The sequence below is a fragment of the Phalacrocorax carbo genome, chromosome 11 (genome assembly GCF_963921805.1).
Source record: "Phalacrocorax carbo chromosome 11, bPhaCar2.1, whole genome shotgun sequence".
In the NCBI taxonomy this organism is placed as follows: Eukaryota; Metazoa; Chordata; class Aves; order Suliformes; family Phalacrocoracidae; genus Phalacrocorax; species Phalacrocorax carbo.
Genome location: NC_087523.1, coordinates 3,940,301 through 3,960,873, shown reverse-complemented (window position 1 = coordinate 3,960,873; position 20,573 = coordinate 3,940,301). Strand labels below are relative to the sequence as shown.

The following is a 20,573-nucleotide window of genomic DNA, read 5'->3' as shown; positions in this document are numbered from 1 at the left end:
AAATGTGTAACAACATTCTTCACAGCACTGTGAACTAATGCATTCCTTGAATTGAAAAATACATGCAGGTTTTTTTGGGGTATATTCTTCCACCCCCCCAGTTTCGGTATTGTCTCTTGCAGCGTTTTTTTAAATAAGTTATTTAGAATACTCCAGTACTAAACACCACCATTGATGAGATTATTGTAATATCACAAAAAGGAGGTAGGTGGGACCTGATGGGTAAAGCATTCTAGCTGGACTAGAAGCAGGAAAAGAAGTGGCACATTTACTCCCCACCAGTTCCTTAGACACACTTGTAAGATTCAGTTCCACACCCAAATTTCCTAGAGGACAATACAGGACCTGAGAAATTATAGTCAGTAATCCTGAGAGTTAGAGCTCAGATTTTAAATTGACAGCACCAATTCTGGCTTCACATACAGCAATTATTGAAACATTTCCGTCACCATAGGTGCACACACACAAAGAAACTACAGAAGTGACGTTCCAGGCATTACTAAAGCAGCGAGTCCAAAGCCATACTCCAACAGATACAGATGGGGATTGAAATGAATAGGACAAGACATCCTCACCACTTTTTTACTACACTAATGGCCTGTATATAATGAAAAACTTCCCAAAAATCTGGCATTAAAGATTCAGGACTTAATACTGATCAATTACTTTTTTAATTCAGAAACAACAACAACAAGAGAGACTATTCCACTCATCTATCACACTAAATAATGAGGAGGAAGGCACACATCCTAATGGGAAATATTTAGTGGCGTTGTATCTGATGCTCGTCAAAGGAAGTCAATGTGTAACACTGAGGTAAAAAGCCAAAACGCTTTATAGTTGTTTTTATTTTTTTAAAGTAAAACTGCAACCCTTCAAGTCTTTGTTACAGTAAAACGGGGAAAAAAATCAAAGGAAGCAAAAGGTCCTCTGCTCTGTAAAACTATATTTCTGATTTGACAGCTACAATTATAATCATTCAGACATCTATTTCCCACAAACTCTCCACAGCCATAACCTTTAGTGATTAATTATAAAGTTCCAGGAGCAATAGTACACAGACTAATTTCCTAAAACAATAAAAGAGAGAATTTCTCATTTGGAGCTAAATGAAACACGAACAGGTTGTTATTCATGCTGAAATCTAGATGCAGAGTCATGTTGCAGCCATTACAGAAGCTATTAAACACAACCTCAAATCAAAGAAACTGTAGGTCTCTCTCCTAAAATAAAATGTTTTTCTCACTTATGAGGCTTCTGACTCCTTTGCTGTTTCTTTTTACCTCTTCTTAGTAAAAAAAATTTCAAAATTCAATTTTCTTTCTCATTTCGCATCCCCATTTTGTTTTTAATAGTCGTTTAAACTGTAAGAGTCTAGAGCAAAACAAACATTTGGTGAAGGTTTCATACACACAGAATTATCATGGTGTTCTCTCCACAGTGAACTGAAGTTGCAAAATGTATGTCAACTTCTAAACAAAATGCCCACTCTCTTCATGCCCTACCTCAGTCTCCAGTGAGTTTTCTATACTGAAGATTGGATAATTCCAGTTATTTTGTACAGTGAAATGTATAGTTAAGTTTTCCATTCCTGTCATTTTGGTTTTCCTTTTTGACACATCCTGCTGTACCTGCTTAATGTAAACCTTTACAGAATGATCCCCCAATAAAGAGAGAAGCCGTGCATTACAAAAATGATCCTAATACTGGCATTGCAGATACTAAAATGAGGACAAGTTGTGATTTTTTAATACGATTAGTAGTAGTTCTTTTTGTTAAGGACTTAGTTCTCTGTCTGCAAGCAACGTTGCCACTCAACCCACTGAATTTGCTCTTGGCAATTTTACCGAATTAAGCGACGAAAAGGAGAAAGAATTGCGAAAAGATCTTTACATAACTGACACCATACCCTTATCCTTGGGCCCCACTGTAACTTCAGCTAAAGTCAGTGGGAACTTTTCCAAATATTTAAATTGGTACTGAGTCAGTTGTAGAACTCATTGAATTGCTAAACCACAGAGAACTTTCATTTAATATGCATACTCTTGACGTATTGTCGAAAGGCTGGTATGCCAGTCCCCCATAAAACCTGCAGACGGGGTACCTAAAATAATAATATTAACGTACTGTAGGTTTTCCCCATAGGAAGTACACAAATTTTGCCATATCAGGTAACACATGAAACCATGAACATTCGAATTAACAAGCTTTTGTACAGCAGCTTTTAAAAGCCCTAATTCTAACCCGACATCTTTTCTGTATGAAGCTTCCTCGCTTTTCTCTAGGAATTCTATCTTCAGTCATATTTCTTCGCATTCAGTGAAAATTTCTAATTCATTTTGAACTACATGCAGACTGTAAGAGTTTCACAAGCTAAATCTGCTTTTTCAGTGCTTTTTTTCTGAATTCAATATGCACTAATTGATTAGGGTCTGGGAGGTGAATAAGAAATACATATCCTACAAAACAGAAAGCTGGGGAAGAGTTTAATGCATGAATTAGAAGCCAGATTTCTTCAATACAGATGAGTACACAAAATTAGCAAAAGGCAATACCACTTTTGGAAAGACTGCTTTGTGCACAATTTGTCATGAATTCAAAGTTACTCCTTTAGAAAATGAGTCTAAGACCTCCCAGCTGCTGCTTTATTGGTCTAATAAATTACCATTTTGATGGTACAATGCATATACACTATACACCATCCAAGCAGGCAAACTGTAAGAGCGGCTTCGCCTTTAGAGACGCATGTGTGACTTCAGAGACGTGTGAACGCCGATGGGAGATGTGAATGCAGTGAGGGATCAGACAACGCCGCTGTTCTTGAATTGATAATGAAAACAAAGGGCGCCTACGTTTCCAAAATGGAAAGCGGGTATTGTAGGATTGTTTGTGGCAAAAAATGTGAGTCCAAGTGAACCTGCCCTTATTGTAATAGGTATCTAGCAGCTTTCTGAGACAAAATACAGCTATCTTAGTTTTGGGTCTCCACACTATCCAAATAAAATCTCTTTTATTCTCCTGAAAAGAATATTAGAAAAAACAAAGTCGATATCCTCTTCAAGGGACCCATTTCTGACTTAAACTTTGAACCCTGTCCTTGTGGAGCTGGGGCTCACGGAGCTTAGTTGAAAGTTTATACTAATATTTACAGCAGTATAGCCCGAACACGTGGTCAGTGTCAGTACCTCCTACCCAAGGTTACTCCAGCCAGGTGGGCCATAACAAGCATTTATCCTGACTCTCCTTCATAGCTGTGGTTCGCAAGTATCCATTCAAGGAAAGAATAAACTGCAGAAAAGCCAGAAAGCTGGTGATTTAGCATTCCCTACTCTACCTTTCTCCAGTGAACTGTGGAACTCATGAGTTTCAACAAGCTGACGTTTTGGAAACTTTCCATCATTTACAGGAAAACTCTAGACTCACTGTATTATTGCCAATAGAGAAGTCTTTTGTTACTACAAATATATGTACAATATATGCTGTCTGTATTCTAACATAATGGAAATAATCCTTCACCAATACTTTTCAAAAAATTAATGAAGATGGCTGTTACGAGGAAAACCGGAGGGATACTGGAGGAATGGGTGAAGTAATTTTGATTTGACACTGGCAGAGCAAAGCTTACAAAACAAAAGAGCACAAGAATTTGAGGTAGATTTTTCATTTTGTTTCCCATGCACGAGAACAGCTGTTAAGAGCTCCCCTACAGCTCACATGCACAGTGTTAACTTACCTGCATTTGAATTGAGCTCTTCATTTTCTGATTCTGTTCCATTTTGACTTCCACTTCCATGAAGGCTGTTCATTGCCATAAGTTTCATTTTCTGTAACTTCATAGCCTCTGCCATGGCAGCTGCTGTCAGACCTGGAAAAATATAAATAAATAAAATCCAATAACATACCAAACAATGCAGCACTGACAAATATGAAGAACAGAACAGTTCATTTCAGTGAGAACAAGTCACATAAATTCTTAGTCCAGTTTTGTAATGTTGTTTTGAACACTATCTTTATTTTGAAGTCAAGTTATTTCAGTACACCATTCTAAGGATATTTTTTTTTCATTCTTTCGTGTTACTTTTCCTTTTTCTTTTTACATGTATAGCCTAAAGAAATATTTATTTAATGGTATCCCTTTTCATTATACTTTTTGAACATAATTTCCTGACACTTTGATCCTTTTGACACTTTGATCACTTTCTGCTTGAGTTACTTAGCTGCTACAAATCCAAGTACACTAGTAAGATACAGTATTCCTTAATTTCAACAGCTCAAAGCCAATTAACACGGAACAATCAGTGCTGTACTATTTTATTATATATCCAAATATTATTTTGTCTTTTTATGAAGTCTGTTGGTTTGGATTAACATTACTGCTACTGGAAAATATTATATTGGAAACATTAGGAAAGGACAATATGGGTAATTACAAACTCGATCCCACCTTTAAGAGACCATTAAGACCAGCACAAACTTACAGAATTAAGGGGGTTTAGCGGTAGAAGATTTTCAAGTGACGAAAACCCAATTAATTTCTAATAGTAAAAGAGAAGAAGCACAGTAGTGTCAGGCTACAGGTTTCCATCACTACCATTCTTTCTAATTATTATTTAGTTTCCCGATATCTTTTTTTCATAAGAGTAAACTGTTAAAGTTTTACCATTTTGACTTGGTCAGTAAGTGAGAGATCAGATTTTCTTCCAGGCAGTATCAAATTACTTCTACTCTGGGCAAGATGTGACTGAAAGTATATTATCTGAAGTTCATCTATCTTGCAGGAAAATACAGGGGATAAGGGCATGCAACCAAAAAGACCTCTACAGGTGTAATTGTTTATTCACTCAGTCATGGATTAAATGGGTTTACTGTCTGCCTCAGAAAACAGTATGACTTGCTTTTGTCATTTGCTAAAAAGCAAGTGAAATGCTTTGTATCAGCTATCTTGTAACTGACTGTGCAATAGTTCCACAAAACCACTGAATTCCATTTATCAAAAAAACCATGGTTTTTTGTCGATGATGCATGTTGTATCAACCCACAAAGATATCACACATCAAAACAGAATTAAATAATCTGCTTCTGCAAAGTACTGCTTTACTGAGAGATTAGATACTGATTAAAGTGAAGTAACGATTTTCACATCCTATATTGCCACACATCCATAAATTAAAATACTTGCTTTTAAAAGCTGCTATGAATGTGACGTTTCGATTAGCTCTGCTGCTCCTATAATAGGCTTCACAGAAGTTCTCATTATTTTAATATGACTTAAGCAAGCAACAGACTCCAGCTGCATGGAGGAGGGACATGTACTACCACACGTGGGTACAGCAATTCGGTTAACTTCAGCAGAGATACTCCGGATGAATATCAGGAAGTTGGAGACGCCAGGTTACGAGATGGGAGTTACGCAAGCCCTTTTCTCTCCAGGCCCTCTGTCTTCCTCCTTCCATCCTGCCCAAGAGCCTCCCCACATTCACAAAACCGAACTGCAGTTACACATGCCTATATTCCCAACAAGTATTACCTACACTAATTAGACACTTCTTTTACTGTTTTGTCACCGATACCTCACAAGCTGTATTGATTTCATTATTAATATATACTAAATAGAAACATATAAAAATAAATCCAGAAAACATCATGAGCAATCTTGACTTTCAGGTCACTTAACATAGTCCTCACTTCATACAGAAGATCATTATACTGTAACGGTACTCGCTTTTTATTTAAAAATATTTTTTTTTCTAATACCCTTTAAAGTTCTGCAAATGCTACAGGTTTTTTTATCAAGCAGATATAAAATCCTGATGTTTAAGCTCCTGTTTTGACAAATCCTCTGGCTGACATCACTTACACTTAATCCATTAAAGAATACATCTTCAAAGATAAAACTGTTCACATGCTTTCTGGAGAAGATGAAATAGTCTATAAACTTCTCCACTTTTTTCCTAGGGAAAGGAAGTGGGATTGCTCTTTAAGTGAATTTCAGATCATTTTCAGGAAGTTCAAAAAAACAGCAGCAGCACAAGTCTTCTGAGGAATTTACTGTTTTCAAGATTTCCAGGCACCTGTGTGATTTGCCTGCATACCTGCACCCTTCCTCCTTATCCCAACCAATTCCAAGTTTTGAGGTACAGCCATCAGTAAAGCATTTTCAGAACTTGTACCCACTCACAGCCTCCTTTCACTTTATACTTCTAATCAATTTGCAAAGAATTCAAATTTATTTTAAAGCTCACAAATAATACGGAGTCCGAACATGGAGTTTTTTATCATAACTTTTTATCATTTTTATGTACCTAAATACGTATAGATGAACCAATATCCCAGTAAATATTTTTCATCTGGCTCAGTGTTCATAGAGGTTCTTGATACTATAAGTCATAAAACTTTAAATATTCAAAAATGTAAAGAAACTATTCATAAGGAGATAAACAGGGAATGGAAAGTCAATTCAGACCTTTACTAAAACATTCAGTTTAAAAACAAAACAAAGCATTATCCAGGGCAGTGTATATAAAAGACGGACCAACCAAAACCACAAACCCACAAACTTCTACTGCACAGTTGTATCAGAGACATAATGAAGGCAGAAAGGGTACTGAGGAACAAACAGAAAAGAATAAACACAGTCCCAAAATCACCACGATGCCGCCTGCAGAAATTAAAGGTAATTATTGTCAGGCATTTTTGAGCTCCCTAACCAGACACAGCTGCCATAAGGACAAGAGCCAAAAAACAGTGATGTATCGGAAATCTATGCGGTGCCATCTGCCACACCAAAGTCACTCTACTTCAGCATTAAAAGTTTAAAGAGTAAAGCACAGTCCTAACGCAGAAAGCACTACAGCCTGAAGATCCTAAGCAGCCAGGCGTGAACTTGAAGCGCACATAGCCAATACTATCTCTAAGCTCAGTATCAGCAAAGTCTTTATACTCTCATTCACTTATTCCACAGTCTATACAATTTCTTACTTGAACTGTGACAGCAGTAAAAGCCCCAGAATCTGACTGTATGAGGCACTTAAAAAACAGCGTGCTAATTCTTCAGCATTTCTGAAAGCTAATAAATGTGTGGTTAAAGCAAATGGTTTCAGCAGTAAGGGTGTGCTACTGATTGAAATGATGGAAGAAAACGTACAGCAAATCACCCATTGGCATAATCTTCAATTAAGACTACTGCCGCGGCTAACGTTACTTGAAGCCACTATTTAACTATTAATAAAACTCCTGTCTATAATTGACTCAGCTCCGGCTAGCTGTGGCAAAGAGGGCTATTCTTCAACTGACTTATCTAAAGATCTACAAAGAACTGAAGAATCATTTCCATCCTCTCCGATGAATCATTATCAGCAGCAGAATCTCACGTAGAATACTTCACTTTGAAAAATTTACTTGAAAACTGCCGTAACGTATACATCTATCCCTCTACTTTCACCTTAAAAGAAAAAAAAGGATCACAAGGAAAAGCGACATGCTGCATTACATACTTCAAAGCTTCCGCTTTCTTCTCTCCATTTACACTTGAAATTTCCCTTCCTTCAGTTATCTTCTGCCAGCTGTGATTAATCACTAAACACCCAGGAAATAAACTACATACCCCTTATTATCAAACACGTACAACCGTTACAGCGCTCACACCACCACCAAAAAAGCATGAGCCTCATTGCAATTGCAATGATTTGTTTTCAAAACTGCTAGGAGCCACGTGGCCGGTGGAGCTAGTCCTGCTCCCAGCAGCCCACCACCACCCACCAGCTGCCTTGGCTGAAAGACAGCAGCTCCTCGAAGAGTAGTAGGGATCTCTGAGACACGCACGTCAGCGCTAATGCAGACATCTCGGAGCCACGTCCTGGGTCAGCTCTCTATACATGAATCTTGATTACAACTGCATAACAGATTGTGACGGTGTGCGCTCAGGTACACCTGCATCGTGCATATGGCAAAACAACCGACTGCCATTAGTAATCTTCATTCCATAACTTCAGTTTTGTCAGGACACTGCGTACTCTCCCTTTGACAAGTCTGCATCACTCTGCCGTACAGCACACGAATTTAGCCCTGAAATAACCATTCAAGGACACACAAACCGGCACGCTTTGTGCTCAGGCTGCACTGAAGCAAAATTCTGCAATTGTGTTCTGAACCACAGTTAAAATATACCCAAGGGCCAAACACTTTCCAAATTAAGGTTTTTGATCCAAATTAGCACCGCACTCAGCTTACTCAACACGGCACGTTGCATTGCTCCGGGGCAGACCCACTGCCTGTGGGGTGCTGGAGAGGGAACAGACCCAAGTGCACTGTGAGGCTTGGCTGCTTCTGCGAGGGCTGGACCCGCTGATCACGTCCTCTGCTCCTACAGCCAGGGTACCCGCGGTACTGGAGAGGGTGTGAAGACCAGCGAGGTTTCTCCATCCCTTCTCTGCATCCTATTGAAGTTAGTGGTAAATTGTTTACTCCAATATCCCCTACGCAGAAAGACTACTGAAGATGATTCCTCTGTCAAGTCTCGGGAAGTATTTCAACAACAAAAAAAGCATTTTTACTGCATGGCCCAAAGATCACAACTCCAAGGTCGTTTGTAGCGTATCCCCCTCAGGGGCAGCATCCCATTACAGGGCAGCGCTGAACCCTCCCAAGCCCCTGAGCACCGGGCGACAGGGGACAGTGTCTCTTGCCCCCAGCCAACACTACAATTTACTGACATGAGAAACCAAAACTCTACTGCATTCCCGCACTGAGGTACCATGGGTGTCTCGCATGCAGGTGAATCCCCCATGTTTAACTGATGTCCAGTCACTGAAAATTGGATTTTGATGGTGAACACAAGGACTCTGAGCATTTTAAGGTGACCCTGAGTATCTGCTAATCTCGTACCCTAGCTGCCGCTATTTTTTTCAGTTCCCTAATTAGTTAGACTGTGCCCCTCCTTCATATTAGTTTGAAAGCTTTTCTGTCAAAACTGTGAACAAGTAAATTAACTAAAGGAGAACTATGAGTAATCAAATCTTGAGGTCTGTAATTAATTAAATGAAATGGTGAGTCAGTGAACTGAAGAATGGTCTTATATTAAAACAAAACATTTAATTAAATTAACAGTCAACACATTGCAATTAATAATATTCAAAAGGAAAAATGAAAACCAGCTTAGCCTTGCCATATTATTTCAGTCTAACAGTCAAGCATTGTGCATCGGCTTGTTTGTTATTTGCATTCAAAGCTGCTATGGGTCAAGTATGATGTGCTAAAACAGGAATAATGAAACATCTGGTAGTATGAAATGTTAATATGAGATACCATATTGCAAACAGTGAAAACAATCCTGAAACATCCAATAAATCAGGCCTTGGAAGACTGAAAAGGATATGCTTTCTTTCCCATTTTCTTCAACAAGGAAATTAATAAAAATAAAGATATTTAACTTCACATTTTCAGAATGCCTGCAAGAATTTACTAATTAATTTAAACATTCACATTAGAAAGTGGAGGCATCGCTGTAGCTGAAATGAATCATCCTTGTTTAGTGATAAACAGGTAAGTAAAACCCAGCTAAAACCACGAAGGACAGTGAAACCAAATTCTTAAATACGAACACTAAAACGGACCAAGTGTTAGAGCAGCTTGGAGACAGGTCCAGGCACGCAAGTCGTCTTATTGCAGATTTTTTCCCCGTTTCTTTAAACTGACTCAACTAGAAACTGTAGGAAAGTTTTAGCTCTAGCGCATGTTCTGTTTTCAACAGCCGTTCAAAGATATCCTGGCTACCATTTCGGATAGGTCATAATAATCCATCAACGTGAAACATTTGAGAGACTGTAAGGAAAGAACTTAGTGAGTAATCGGCCGCTGCAGGCAGAGGATGGGATTTCAGCGTAAGCGCCGTAGCACAAAGCTTTATCATGGGCTAAGCTGCGTGAGTATTCACCCCAGGCCCTGGGAGGACACTTTGGAGCCCAGGCTGAAATCCACGCTACGCCCATTTGACATTGCCAAGCTGAAATGTAGTCAATAGCTAAGAAACGTATTACAACAGTTGAGTTTTTCATCTGTTCTGATTTTCATCTGTTCTGATACCTGCAGCCAGTCGTTCTGATATTACAACCATATTTTAAAAATATGTTCTCTCCCATTTTGCAACAGGAAAGCACCCCAAACAGCAAAAATTGATTTTTAGGGTAGAAAATTTTGAAGTATTTATACAGGATTTGATCTGCTACATGTTCAAAGTGAAAGAGAAAATAAAGACTAATTCTCTAAACACCTTCAGTTAATTAAACTTCATAGACTACTGAAGATCTTCCTCAGCAAAACATTTCAGACAATAGTGAAAATTTTTGAGTGGCCTAACTTTTAAACATCACCACTTTAAAATGCCAAGAAACTATACTGTGACAAAAGAACCTTGAGGGAGGGGGAAAAAAAACCCAAACAAATATTATGCATATTTGTCAGGAATTGTGAGAAATTAGTCTTCCAGAGAGAAGCTCCAGTCAGCTTGTGTCTGCAGTGAATCGTCACGCAGCCTTTACTTGAGAGACCTCATTCTTTGCCTTTGCGCAGCCCCTGAATATTCCCTACGTAGCTGCCACTTCTGGAGTGAACAGACAGGGACAGACCTACAGAAAGGTCTCTTCATCGTACAACCTTGCTTCCCCCAAAGGTCAATCGATGCTCTATCATCAGCCAAGCAGTTAGGCTGGGGGAGAAAACAGTATGTGAGAACGTAACTGAAAGACTTTGCCAAAAGCTCAAGGGATCAGAATCACGGTTGCACAAATGTTTCTGAATTTCTGACGGCTTGATTTTGCAGTCCTAGTGATTTTTGTTTAATGAGGTGCTTGCTCACCTGATTTTAATTCTAAAATATAATTTCATGCAGAAGTTCACATAAGCATAAACGAGATTAAAACCTTCACACACTAAAACATCCCTGCTACTCCATGGAATAGTTCACAGAAGTAACAGGTTCTCATTGCCTAATTTCACACATATTTAGACAGTAGCAAAAGTCCCAACACCTAGGCATTTGGGTGGTCACTTTAAAATATGGCGAGAGTTTGCTTTCCAGATGCTTTCATCCCATGTCTGCCTCTATTCTTTAGGCTTCTCACCCCAATTATAACCTCTGTGTTTTGAATAGCCTAATCTTATCCTCCGTGATACCCACCTGAAAGACTGGAAATATTTTTAACATTAACATCTTCCATCAAGTCTCTGTACCTGAGGCATTTCATATCCTTGATCTGCATGAAGTTATGATGACCAAAGAACTACAAAGAGCACTGAGAGAGTTACATTAATTTTTTTCCCCTTCCTTCTTACAGCGTGTCTCATGAGAATTGATTAATTTTGTGACATTTTCTCCTCTTTTTTACAATCTATGCCATGAGAATGATTTGTCAAGACTGTAATGCATAATACTTTTAGTATGCTGCAATACTGTGACCTTTACCTTCTCCTGTGTATTTGATTGACCACCCCAGTTTTGATCTACAGGTTTCAGAAGATGGAAGAATACACAAGACAGACACCAGCCATCGAATTATTGTTGAAAAGATCACAATCACTTTATACCAACAATTTGTATGTTGTTCTGTGCATACCTGATGCAATTTCAGTCATGCCATTGAAATTTTTCAACATAAAGTGAGAGCTCTTACACTATGTGCTATACTTTAAAAGTGTTTTCATACATCCAAAGAGTGACAAATTTATGCATTGGGACTCAGATTTCAGTAAGGATAAGACAAATTAAACTTGCTTTAAGTTAAGCTTTAAACAAGTTCATAATCATCCAAATGCTAAAACTATCCGCTTATACTTTCATAATGCTGTTGTATACTAAAAGTTACAATTCTTTGAGATAAGAATTTGAAAAAAAATCAAAAACTAAACCAAAACCATGCTAAATTACCTCCCTGAGAGCAACATATAAAATAAATTCCACTTATAGGGGAAAAAATGTTAGCTCCCAAGTACTAAATATTCAGAGGCCACAGGAAAGAATAAAAGGTGTTTTTCATCAGCCCCAAAAGGAAAATAGACCTTTGACACCGGCCTCACAGCCTGCAGAGCAGGAATGCTTCGTAACTTCAGTAATCCTTTCGCTACCAGGACAAATTAGGATATTGGCATGTGCTGGCACACAGCCACTATCATCCAGCGATGTTGCCCAGGTGGACGATCTCAGATTTACTTGAGCCAGATCCAAAACAACCTGGACTTCCCAACGGCCTGGAAAGCTCACGCGTGGTCAGGGCCCTGCATGCACTAACAGGGCTCAATGGGTACCTTCTTCCCTTGTGCTTCAGAGCTCAGTGCGTTTGCTTCTGATTGCAGAGCTTAAGTTATCCATTTTACAATACATCTGGGCTCATGGGAACCTAAAATTATGTTATAAATACATTTAAACTTAATAGCCCTCATATTCACCACAGACATTCCATATCATCATAGAAGTTTGTCATGGTACACGTGCTGCCATCTGAAATTAGAATTATGTGTTGTTATTTTTTTTCTCCAGGTGTATTCATTTCCCATTAAATCAAGTTCTGTGGGTTTAAAGCACTTGTCCATAAGTGGTAATGATGGGGAAAATAGCTGAAGTTTTTGGAGGTCCTTTCAGTTAAGTACCAAAAAGTCTGAAAGCTTATCTGTAGTTGGCATAAATCTCTTGAGTTTGTAAAATTAATTGGGCTGGAAGGTCTTCTGAGAATAAGGATATCTTTGCGACTTCCTACTTGTGATTGGAAAATACCAAATATTATTTTTGTATGAGATGGCACAGCTCAGCCACGTCCCAGCTACCTCAAATCACAATTTGAAGAAACAGTGTATTTCAAGGGTTTTAACTGAATACTGAGTTCCGTAAACTCATTGTGCTACAGTATTTCAGCTGAAACCTCACTATACTGTCAAAATCAGCATTGCTTAGAGACTGGATTGCTAAAATATTACCCCTGCTGCTGCTGACTTCAGCTGGACCAGCCTGACCCATGCTATGGGCCTTCGAGAACCGTACTGCGCAGAGCCCTTACCATCCCCTCCTAGAACATGAAGCATTAGAGGGGAGGAAGGCTCCTCCACTCTTTCCTCAGAACTGAAACCAAGCAAATAATGGTTTCACATTATTACTCACTAAGCTACAAAGAGCAGCAGTGAGCTCCCTCTTTACTCAAGACAGCAACTGCACTATAGAAACTTTGATTGCAAATGAACAGCAGAAATCCTGTGAACACGGCTCCTCCGCTTGCACAGCTCTCTAGATTCACCCCCTGCATGGCGTTTCTTCCGTGTAAGCAATTTTTCAAGACCTCTGCCAGAATACAAACTGAATGCTATGATAACACAGCTACCATTGCTCTTAGTTACTTAAGACCGAGAAATTTGTGGCCAGTTCATAAAACCCACAAAATTGTTATGTTTATCTGAAGCACGATAACCTAAGCGACGAAAAGAGGGAGCCCACGCACTCCTCTCCGAACGGCGTTTCATTAACGCAACCTCAAAAGATGGAAGTTCGAAAGCAGCATCACTTCAGAACATAAATTCATGACATTTGACAGAAGATGTAGAACGTAGTGCAGAAACATGACTTAAGTTTTCTTGGAATAGCTGATTCATACTTTTCCCAAAAGAGTTTTCCATTAATTGTTCAAAGTAAAATAAAATAACACATGGGGGAGCAAGGACTAAACTCTGGGTCTAGTCCCCTGAAACGAAGACTCGACCTACTGTTACATTACCATCTCTTTCTCTGTACACTTTTAGCATAACAAAACCTCTTGGTTTTGGTGGTTGTTTTTTGTGTTTTTTTTGTTGTTGTTGTTGTTGTTGTTTGTTTGTTTGTTTGTTTTCTAATTCAGGGAGTGGAAAAATGCATCCATCTCAGTTATAACCTGATGCTATTGATTATTTTGAGTAGAATACTGTGGTGAGTTGGCATTAGCGGTGTGACACTGGTTTGGACAGCCTTCATGCAACTTTCCAGCAAATTTCTGTCAGACAATAACAACCACTGCTGCCCAAACACTTCCTCAGGTCGAAGCTGAGTTGCTGGATAGGTGAATTTCTAGTACTGCAAAGGGAAAAAGAGGAGGCAGCCCACAGCCTGCAGAAACCAGATTTAATGTCTAGCTATGTTTAGACCACAGGTAAAGAAACACGAAGAGCGGTATTTTCCTCTGGGGCATAAATTAATGACTATTGATTACACAACGCACAGAGTGTACAGAACGTGATTACAGAGGAGTGTGTACCCTAACTTTTTATTTTTTTATTTTTCAGATCTGATTGTTCTGATCTCTCAAAGTTACCTTCATATAGTTTTATTGAAGCTTATTCATGCACATTTCCTTACACAAATATCACAGGAGAGAAATAATTTAGTCCCAATAGGTTAGCATCGTCTTTGTTTATCAAGTTATGCCAGAATGGCTATTTCCATTTTATGCTATGCAAGGTAAAGAATGTTTTTCACAGCTGAGACACTGACTGGAAGCTTATTTCCTTGTTCCAAGTGGCGAATAAAAATAACACGTAGGAGAAGAACTGCACCATTTTTAAAATCTTAAAGGATGTGTCTCATTGGTCAAGCTGAATTAACTTGCAGCGTCCAAGCCAAATGCCAGCTCAAGAAGGAGAGGAATAATTTAGTCACTGAACTGAAACACTCAGTAATCTAAAATTATGCAAATATTCTCTTTGCCCTTGCAAATCTTCACAGATAAACTCTCCTGGTCTTTGCTCCCAGGTTTGCATCATTATAGCAGTTTCATTTCTACTAAAACTATGGCAACAAACATTTTTAGCTTAGGTTTTGTGCAACTATTTCAGTAGTCAAAGTACATCCAGATCTTAAAATAGTTTCTCTCAATTTTTAATTCAAATTAATTAAATTTATTTCAAAAATAAAAACATATTTAACATAAATGAGGTCCAAGATGTACTGAAAAATTTTTTAAGCCAATTCAGAAAAACATTGCAGGTATCTATTCATCTTGCTTTTCCAGAAGTCTACATTATGTAGTAACCCCTTGCAAGGATTCCCTTTAAAATTATTATACTCTGCAGGCCTCAGCCTTTTCTCAATATTCCTATCGTACTTCTTGCAGCTATCTTTTTCGAGCTGAGAGGTTTAAGTCTTCTTTAAGGCTTTCTCCCACATTGATAGATTAAGTATTGTTATAAACTTACATAGGTAATATTCCAATGTATTTCCAGTAAGCATTTCACTCTGGTTTTAGAAGTTCAATATGTGATACATCTGTCAATTTAATTGTTTATTTAAAAGATGCTCTATTTCTTCTCTAGATATTGCTTTTAAATAAATCTTTTTCAGTATTTATCTGCTACATCCTTTAACTGAGATTTCCCTAACTGTGGTGCTACATTGATAAGAGTAGGTTTAGTAGGAAAGTTATTGTGGACTAATTAATAATTGACCAGTTCACTATGTTAAATATAGATCCTAACTGTAATTTTATTCCTCTATATAGTTTTAGGAACCGGTATGTATTTTAAAAAGACCTGCTCACTTCACTTAAGCTGAGAATTGAATCTAGGACGGTTAGGCTGCCCTAACAGGTAGGAACTTACAGATGACCAAGAAACATCTTCATAGTTCTATTCAGGAAATAAAAGATGTGATATCCACAATCCCGTCTGTCCTATTTCTTTCAAAAAGCCACTAAACTTCTCATACTTGAGAAGAAAATTAACCTTTTTACTGGTTAATCACTAGGCAGCTTTGACTGGTGAAGAGAAAATTCTGTTACAAACGGTTACCTGTTATCAAATTACAAGGCGTTTTCATCAAAGGACCAAAAAATGCGGCACAGTGACCAGTTAACATGTTTCCACTGACCTGGGGGGATTTTTCCAGTTAACAGCTTCTGAATAATGCTTCCTTTTGATTCTTGTCTCTGACACAAAAATGATTGTCTCATTTAACCACTGTTCTATCACATACATCAGAGAATCCTATTTACTCACACACTACTGGAACATTAAAACACAATAGTGTGATTGTCTCTGGAAGAAAATTTTAAAGATTGACTTTTTTTTCTTTTTTGTAAAAAAGGGAGTAAGATCAAAAGCTAACTTTAATAGATGTTTGACTAAGGTCATACTCCTAGGAAATGGAACACTAAGATGAAAGAGAACAAATAGATTTGGCTTTTGATCTCAGCCAAATGCATTTGGCATTGTTTAGCTTTTATAAAATACTTCAACTTTAGGACGTATCATGACTAAAATGAATTGGTTGAAGTCCTGAGGTTTCAATAGTTCAGTACGACTTTAAAATGTACCAACATTTTAAAAAAACTTAAGTATTTGTTTAGATTTTTTTCTTACTGGAATGAACTCAGGTCAAACCTGACTATGATTGCTAATGCTAATTATGTAGAAACAATTTTAAGAATATATTTTCCTGATCATAGACAAATGTAAGAGTTGTTATCCACTGGTGCTGTGAAATCAGGACCACTGGTACTCCCAGCAAGAAATTTTAGGGGAAGGTACAGAGCACTGAGAAAAGGTACTGGAATTATTCAAATAAAACAACGAACTGTGTCCCTAGCCAAGAGTGCATATCAGATCCTTCTACCAGATTATTTCACAGTTCTAATGCTCCTAAAAAGTATTGTGGACATCCAAATTTGTAAATTAAAGAGTAGTAAGGGAGGAATGGATTACAATCTACAAACTATTACTGTCAAATTCTTCAGTAAAAATGGAGTTTACTAACTGAAAACAGCTTGCTTAATTAAGGAAAAAGATAAGATAACATTCATTAAAGCAATATGCTTATGTTATTACTATCATTAGAAAAAATTAATTATCATTGGCTGTTAGAAGCACTGCAAAAAGTTATAAGCCACTTAGTAGGTTACACAGTCAAAATTTACAGAGGAGTTTCATAAACCCAGGTAGCCCAGCCCTCTGATAAACAGCAGAGATGGCAGGAAACATCCCAGCCCCAAGCTTCAAACTGCCTTTTTAAAGTTCTGATAAGAATTAATTATTTATACCACAAAATACATTACAATAGAAAACACTATCTGTGTTACGCAAACATTTGGCCTTAGGAACTATACAGAAATTCTACACAAGGGAAGAACTTCCTGATCTTGCTTTTGAATTATCATGTTACAACAATTATAAAGAATTGATAAAGAGCTGAGAAATTCCTAAGGTATAAGGTCAGGTATTTATCATCATTAACGGAGACATATCTGACCACAAACCCTAAGAGTAACCTAGGGAAGGAAGAGGCGATTGCCCATATACTTCTCCACTCATCACAGTATCTTTCTTAAGGGCCACTTAAAACAAAACAAAAAGGCACAAGAAGCCTCAGCCATTTGCTCTCCAACATCTAGCCACAAATAAACCACACAAAGCAGTAATTCATTCATTCCTTCTTTATACTGTTTATCTCTTAAAAAGGGAATATATCGTAGGTTCATGCTCCCTTTTTTTTTAAACAAGGACATGATTTTTCACTCCTCTTTATATTATTACTTTGTGTACCAGTTTTCTGCTGCTGAGGCAATACACATGATTTCCTGAACCCACCTGGACACTGAAGATCTCTGCAGACCAGAAAACCCAATAAGCTTAGATCTGACTCTCTCAGGTACAGAACACCTGCACCCAGCAATATTTCAGCTGTGTCATTCTCAAATATTACAAATATGCACCTCCCTTTGTGCACCAAGCCTACCTTCAAGACCCTGACGTCTACCACAAATAAACCTTTTTGTTTCTCAGCACCTCAGTTATTTCTGTTCACTGTCACAGAAAGACTTACACCTTCAGCCAAACTGGAACCTCATAATACATATTCTACCCAACTGCAAATGCAAGCCGGTATTGATCTACGCTACGGCAAACCTGATGCTTAAAAATCCCTGCCTTAAAAACAGGAGGATTAAAACTGGAAAGAAAAAAAAATCTAAAAGGACAGCCAATTTTTAAACCAACATAGAAAAGCTAGTCAGAGAAGTATTAAAATATCTGGTTTTCAAGGACAGAGAACATTAAAAATACATTGAGGATGCAAGGCATTGAAGCAAGCTGGATATTGGCTTAAGTGTAAACACATGCATTTTAGACAGAGTGAGGTTGTGTACCCGCCCCTTGGCTCTCTCTCTAGGCAACAGAGGAGTAGGATGCGAAAGAACCAGACGAGAAACAAAAAACGTGGGACAGTCACTGCTGGAGCCTCCCTGCCTGCTGCGTGCTACATGCTACCTGCTAACCCCCGATATTCCACGGAAACGCCGGAGCAGGAGGCAAAGGCACACACCGAGATTTATTGGACCTCTTGTCAGTTGATGGGAGCTGAATATAATCCCAAAGTTGACAGTAATTATATATGCACTTATACACACACACACCCCTGCACATCAGGTTTTTTAAACATAGATATATAAAAAAGCAAATATATATGCTTTCATTCTCAACAGTTTCTGTTGATCAAACAACAGCACCCAACATGGAATCCATTCCCTGTTTCCCCACTTAGTTATATTTCTTCAGGCATTGAAAACTTCCTATTCTTCTAGAAGCTAAGATTATTCTCCCTTCTCTACCCTTAAGGCATTAAGCCTACAGAACCTGACTAGGTAATTTCCTTTGTTTCAAGAGCTAGACACTTGCTATTCTGCAGCCCTTGTTTTTCTTGAAGGATACAGAACTTACAACAGTAATTATATACAGATTTAGTCATCACCACAATAGGTCTCGGTCTCATCCTTTTCACTGTCCAGCAGCGCAAATCTGCATCTTGTGTTTTATTCATTTCCTGGAGAAGTTATAAGCTTATCTGCAGAGTAAACTATGGAATTTGTTGCTACTGGAATTTCTGAAGGAAGAAGCTCAAAATCAGAAAGGGCTTCTTGATATGGAATATATAGAAATTTGCTGAATGACAGAAAAAAATTAGAACGAAACCAATTAGTAGAATACTGTCAAATCTTTTAGACGTATGGTAAACAGAATTATCTCCTGAGTCTTCCACTGTTCTACTGGTGGGCTCAAGTTTCAAAACACCCTGCCTCTTTAATAATGAAATAAATAAACTCTCCATAATCTTCTGTCTCTGGTTCTGTGCAGGAATTTATTAAAAAAAACAGAGTGTATTTATGGATAAAAATGAACTTCTACCAAATAAAATACAGACGAATATGAAGCAAAAATAAGCAAAATAGTGCTTGATTAATTTGGTCCTTAACAGGAATATAAAAGGACCAGCCTTATCTGTTGGAACATAGCATAAGACTGATTTATATTATGAACACTGAACTACTGAGATATATGCTTATATATCATGTTTTATAAGTGGCATCATGGGATCACACCATCTGGTATGGAGACATCAATAACTGCACCTTTTAAAAAATAACAGCCAGACACCAGAAATTATCACTATGAGGTTTTCCTTTGTTTTCTTTTTAAATATGGAAATTTTCCAAAGAAAAACAGCAGCACAGAAAGGTGCAGCGGAACTAAAGGCAGGCCTTGCCGGCACGGCGGTGCCTGGTGGGCGGCACAGGAGCCCTCCACGCTCGCACGCCAGCGCGAGGCTTGCTGCCGGAGCGCAGACCCTGCACTGACAGCAAGGGCAGAGGAGTCCTGGCTGCTGTTTCACTTATGCTTGAGGCAAAACACTAGTCTGCTTAAAAGAAGAATTTGCATTAGGTGACATCATAGACTTAATCAAAATAATACTTAATCAAAATAAAATGTTAACTAGCTCCATGATTAAAATATCCTACAGAACTGTTCTCTCCTAAATGATGTAAAAACCTAGGAGAACATATGCTGCCGTATTTTGTTTGTTTATTGCTGGAAGAAATCCACAACACTGAAAAGATACGCTCTCGCATTATATGCATGTCTAGACATAGATTGAATTTGATTTTCAGGATATTCCAAGACTCGGCAGCTCTCAAGACCGCAGAGATGAAATACGACTGCCTCCAATGAATTTCACTGCTCTTCTTAGGTGCTTAGCAATAACGCCTCTATAAACTAAACTCTTAATATCTGCGTTATGACGATGTATGTGTGACAAAAGCACGCACAAACTTTTTGCCACTTCTTCAGATGGTGAATGTGGGGAAGCCTTCGAGCTCACAAACCTCTGGAATTAGGACTGAGTCACGCCTGCCTCGGAGGGGAAGGGCACTTCTTCATCTAACGGCTGTGAAGCCCTTTCGGCCAAGCAGAGTGAGAAAGAGACAGCATACGTGCCAAATTCAGACGTAACTTTTGTTGCCACAAGCAAACCATAAAATATAATCTGTAACTACTTTAACATATGTCCCTGTTGTTATTTACTACAAACTATGTTTAAGGTACTACACTGGGGATTCACAGAGTGAGAAAGTTCTGATAACTAAATGTAGGCGCCTAACTTGGAAAAAAATTGCCCTGAACAATTTAAACCATGGGTAAAGAGATATTCCTACATACATACTAACAAATCTCGATTACGTTCTGTTACAGCTGTGATTGGTACCGAGATTTACTGAAGATAGCATGACTTGGATTTTGTC

At 38.2% G+C, this 20,573-nt stretch overlaps 1 protein-coding gene across 2 annotated transcripts in view; it reads right to left on the bottom strand.

Annotated features, from left to right (window-relative positions):
* The window catches only part of DACH2 (dachshund family transcription factor 2), a 311,180-nt gene that overhangs the window by 96,704 nt on the left and 193,903 nt on the right, over positions 1-20,573 (bottom strand). For both annotated transcript variants that reach the window (XM_064462886.1, XM_064462884.1), the window contains exon 3: positions 3,734-3,865. In XM_064462886.1, coding sequence (XP_064318956.1) covers positions 3,734-3,865 — 132 coding nt within the window. The remainder of the gene's footprint in view (positions 1-3,733; positions 3,866-20,573) is intronic.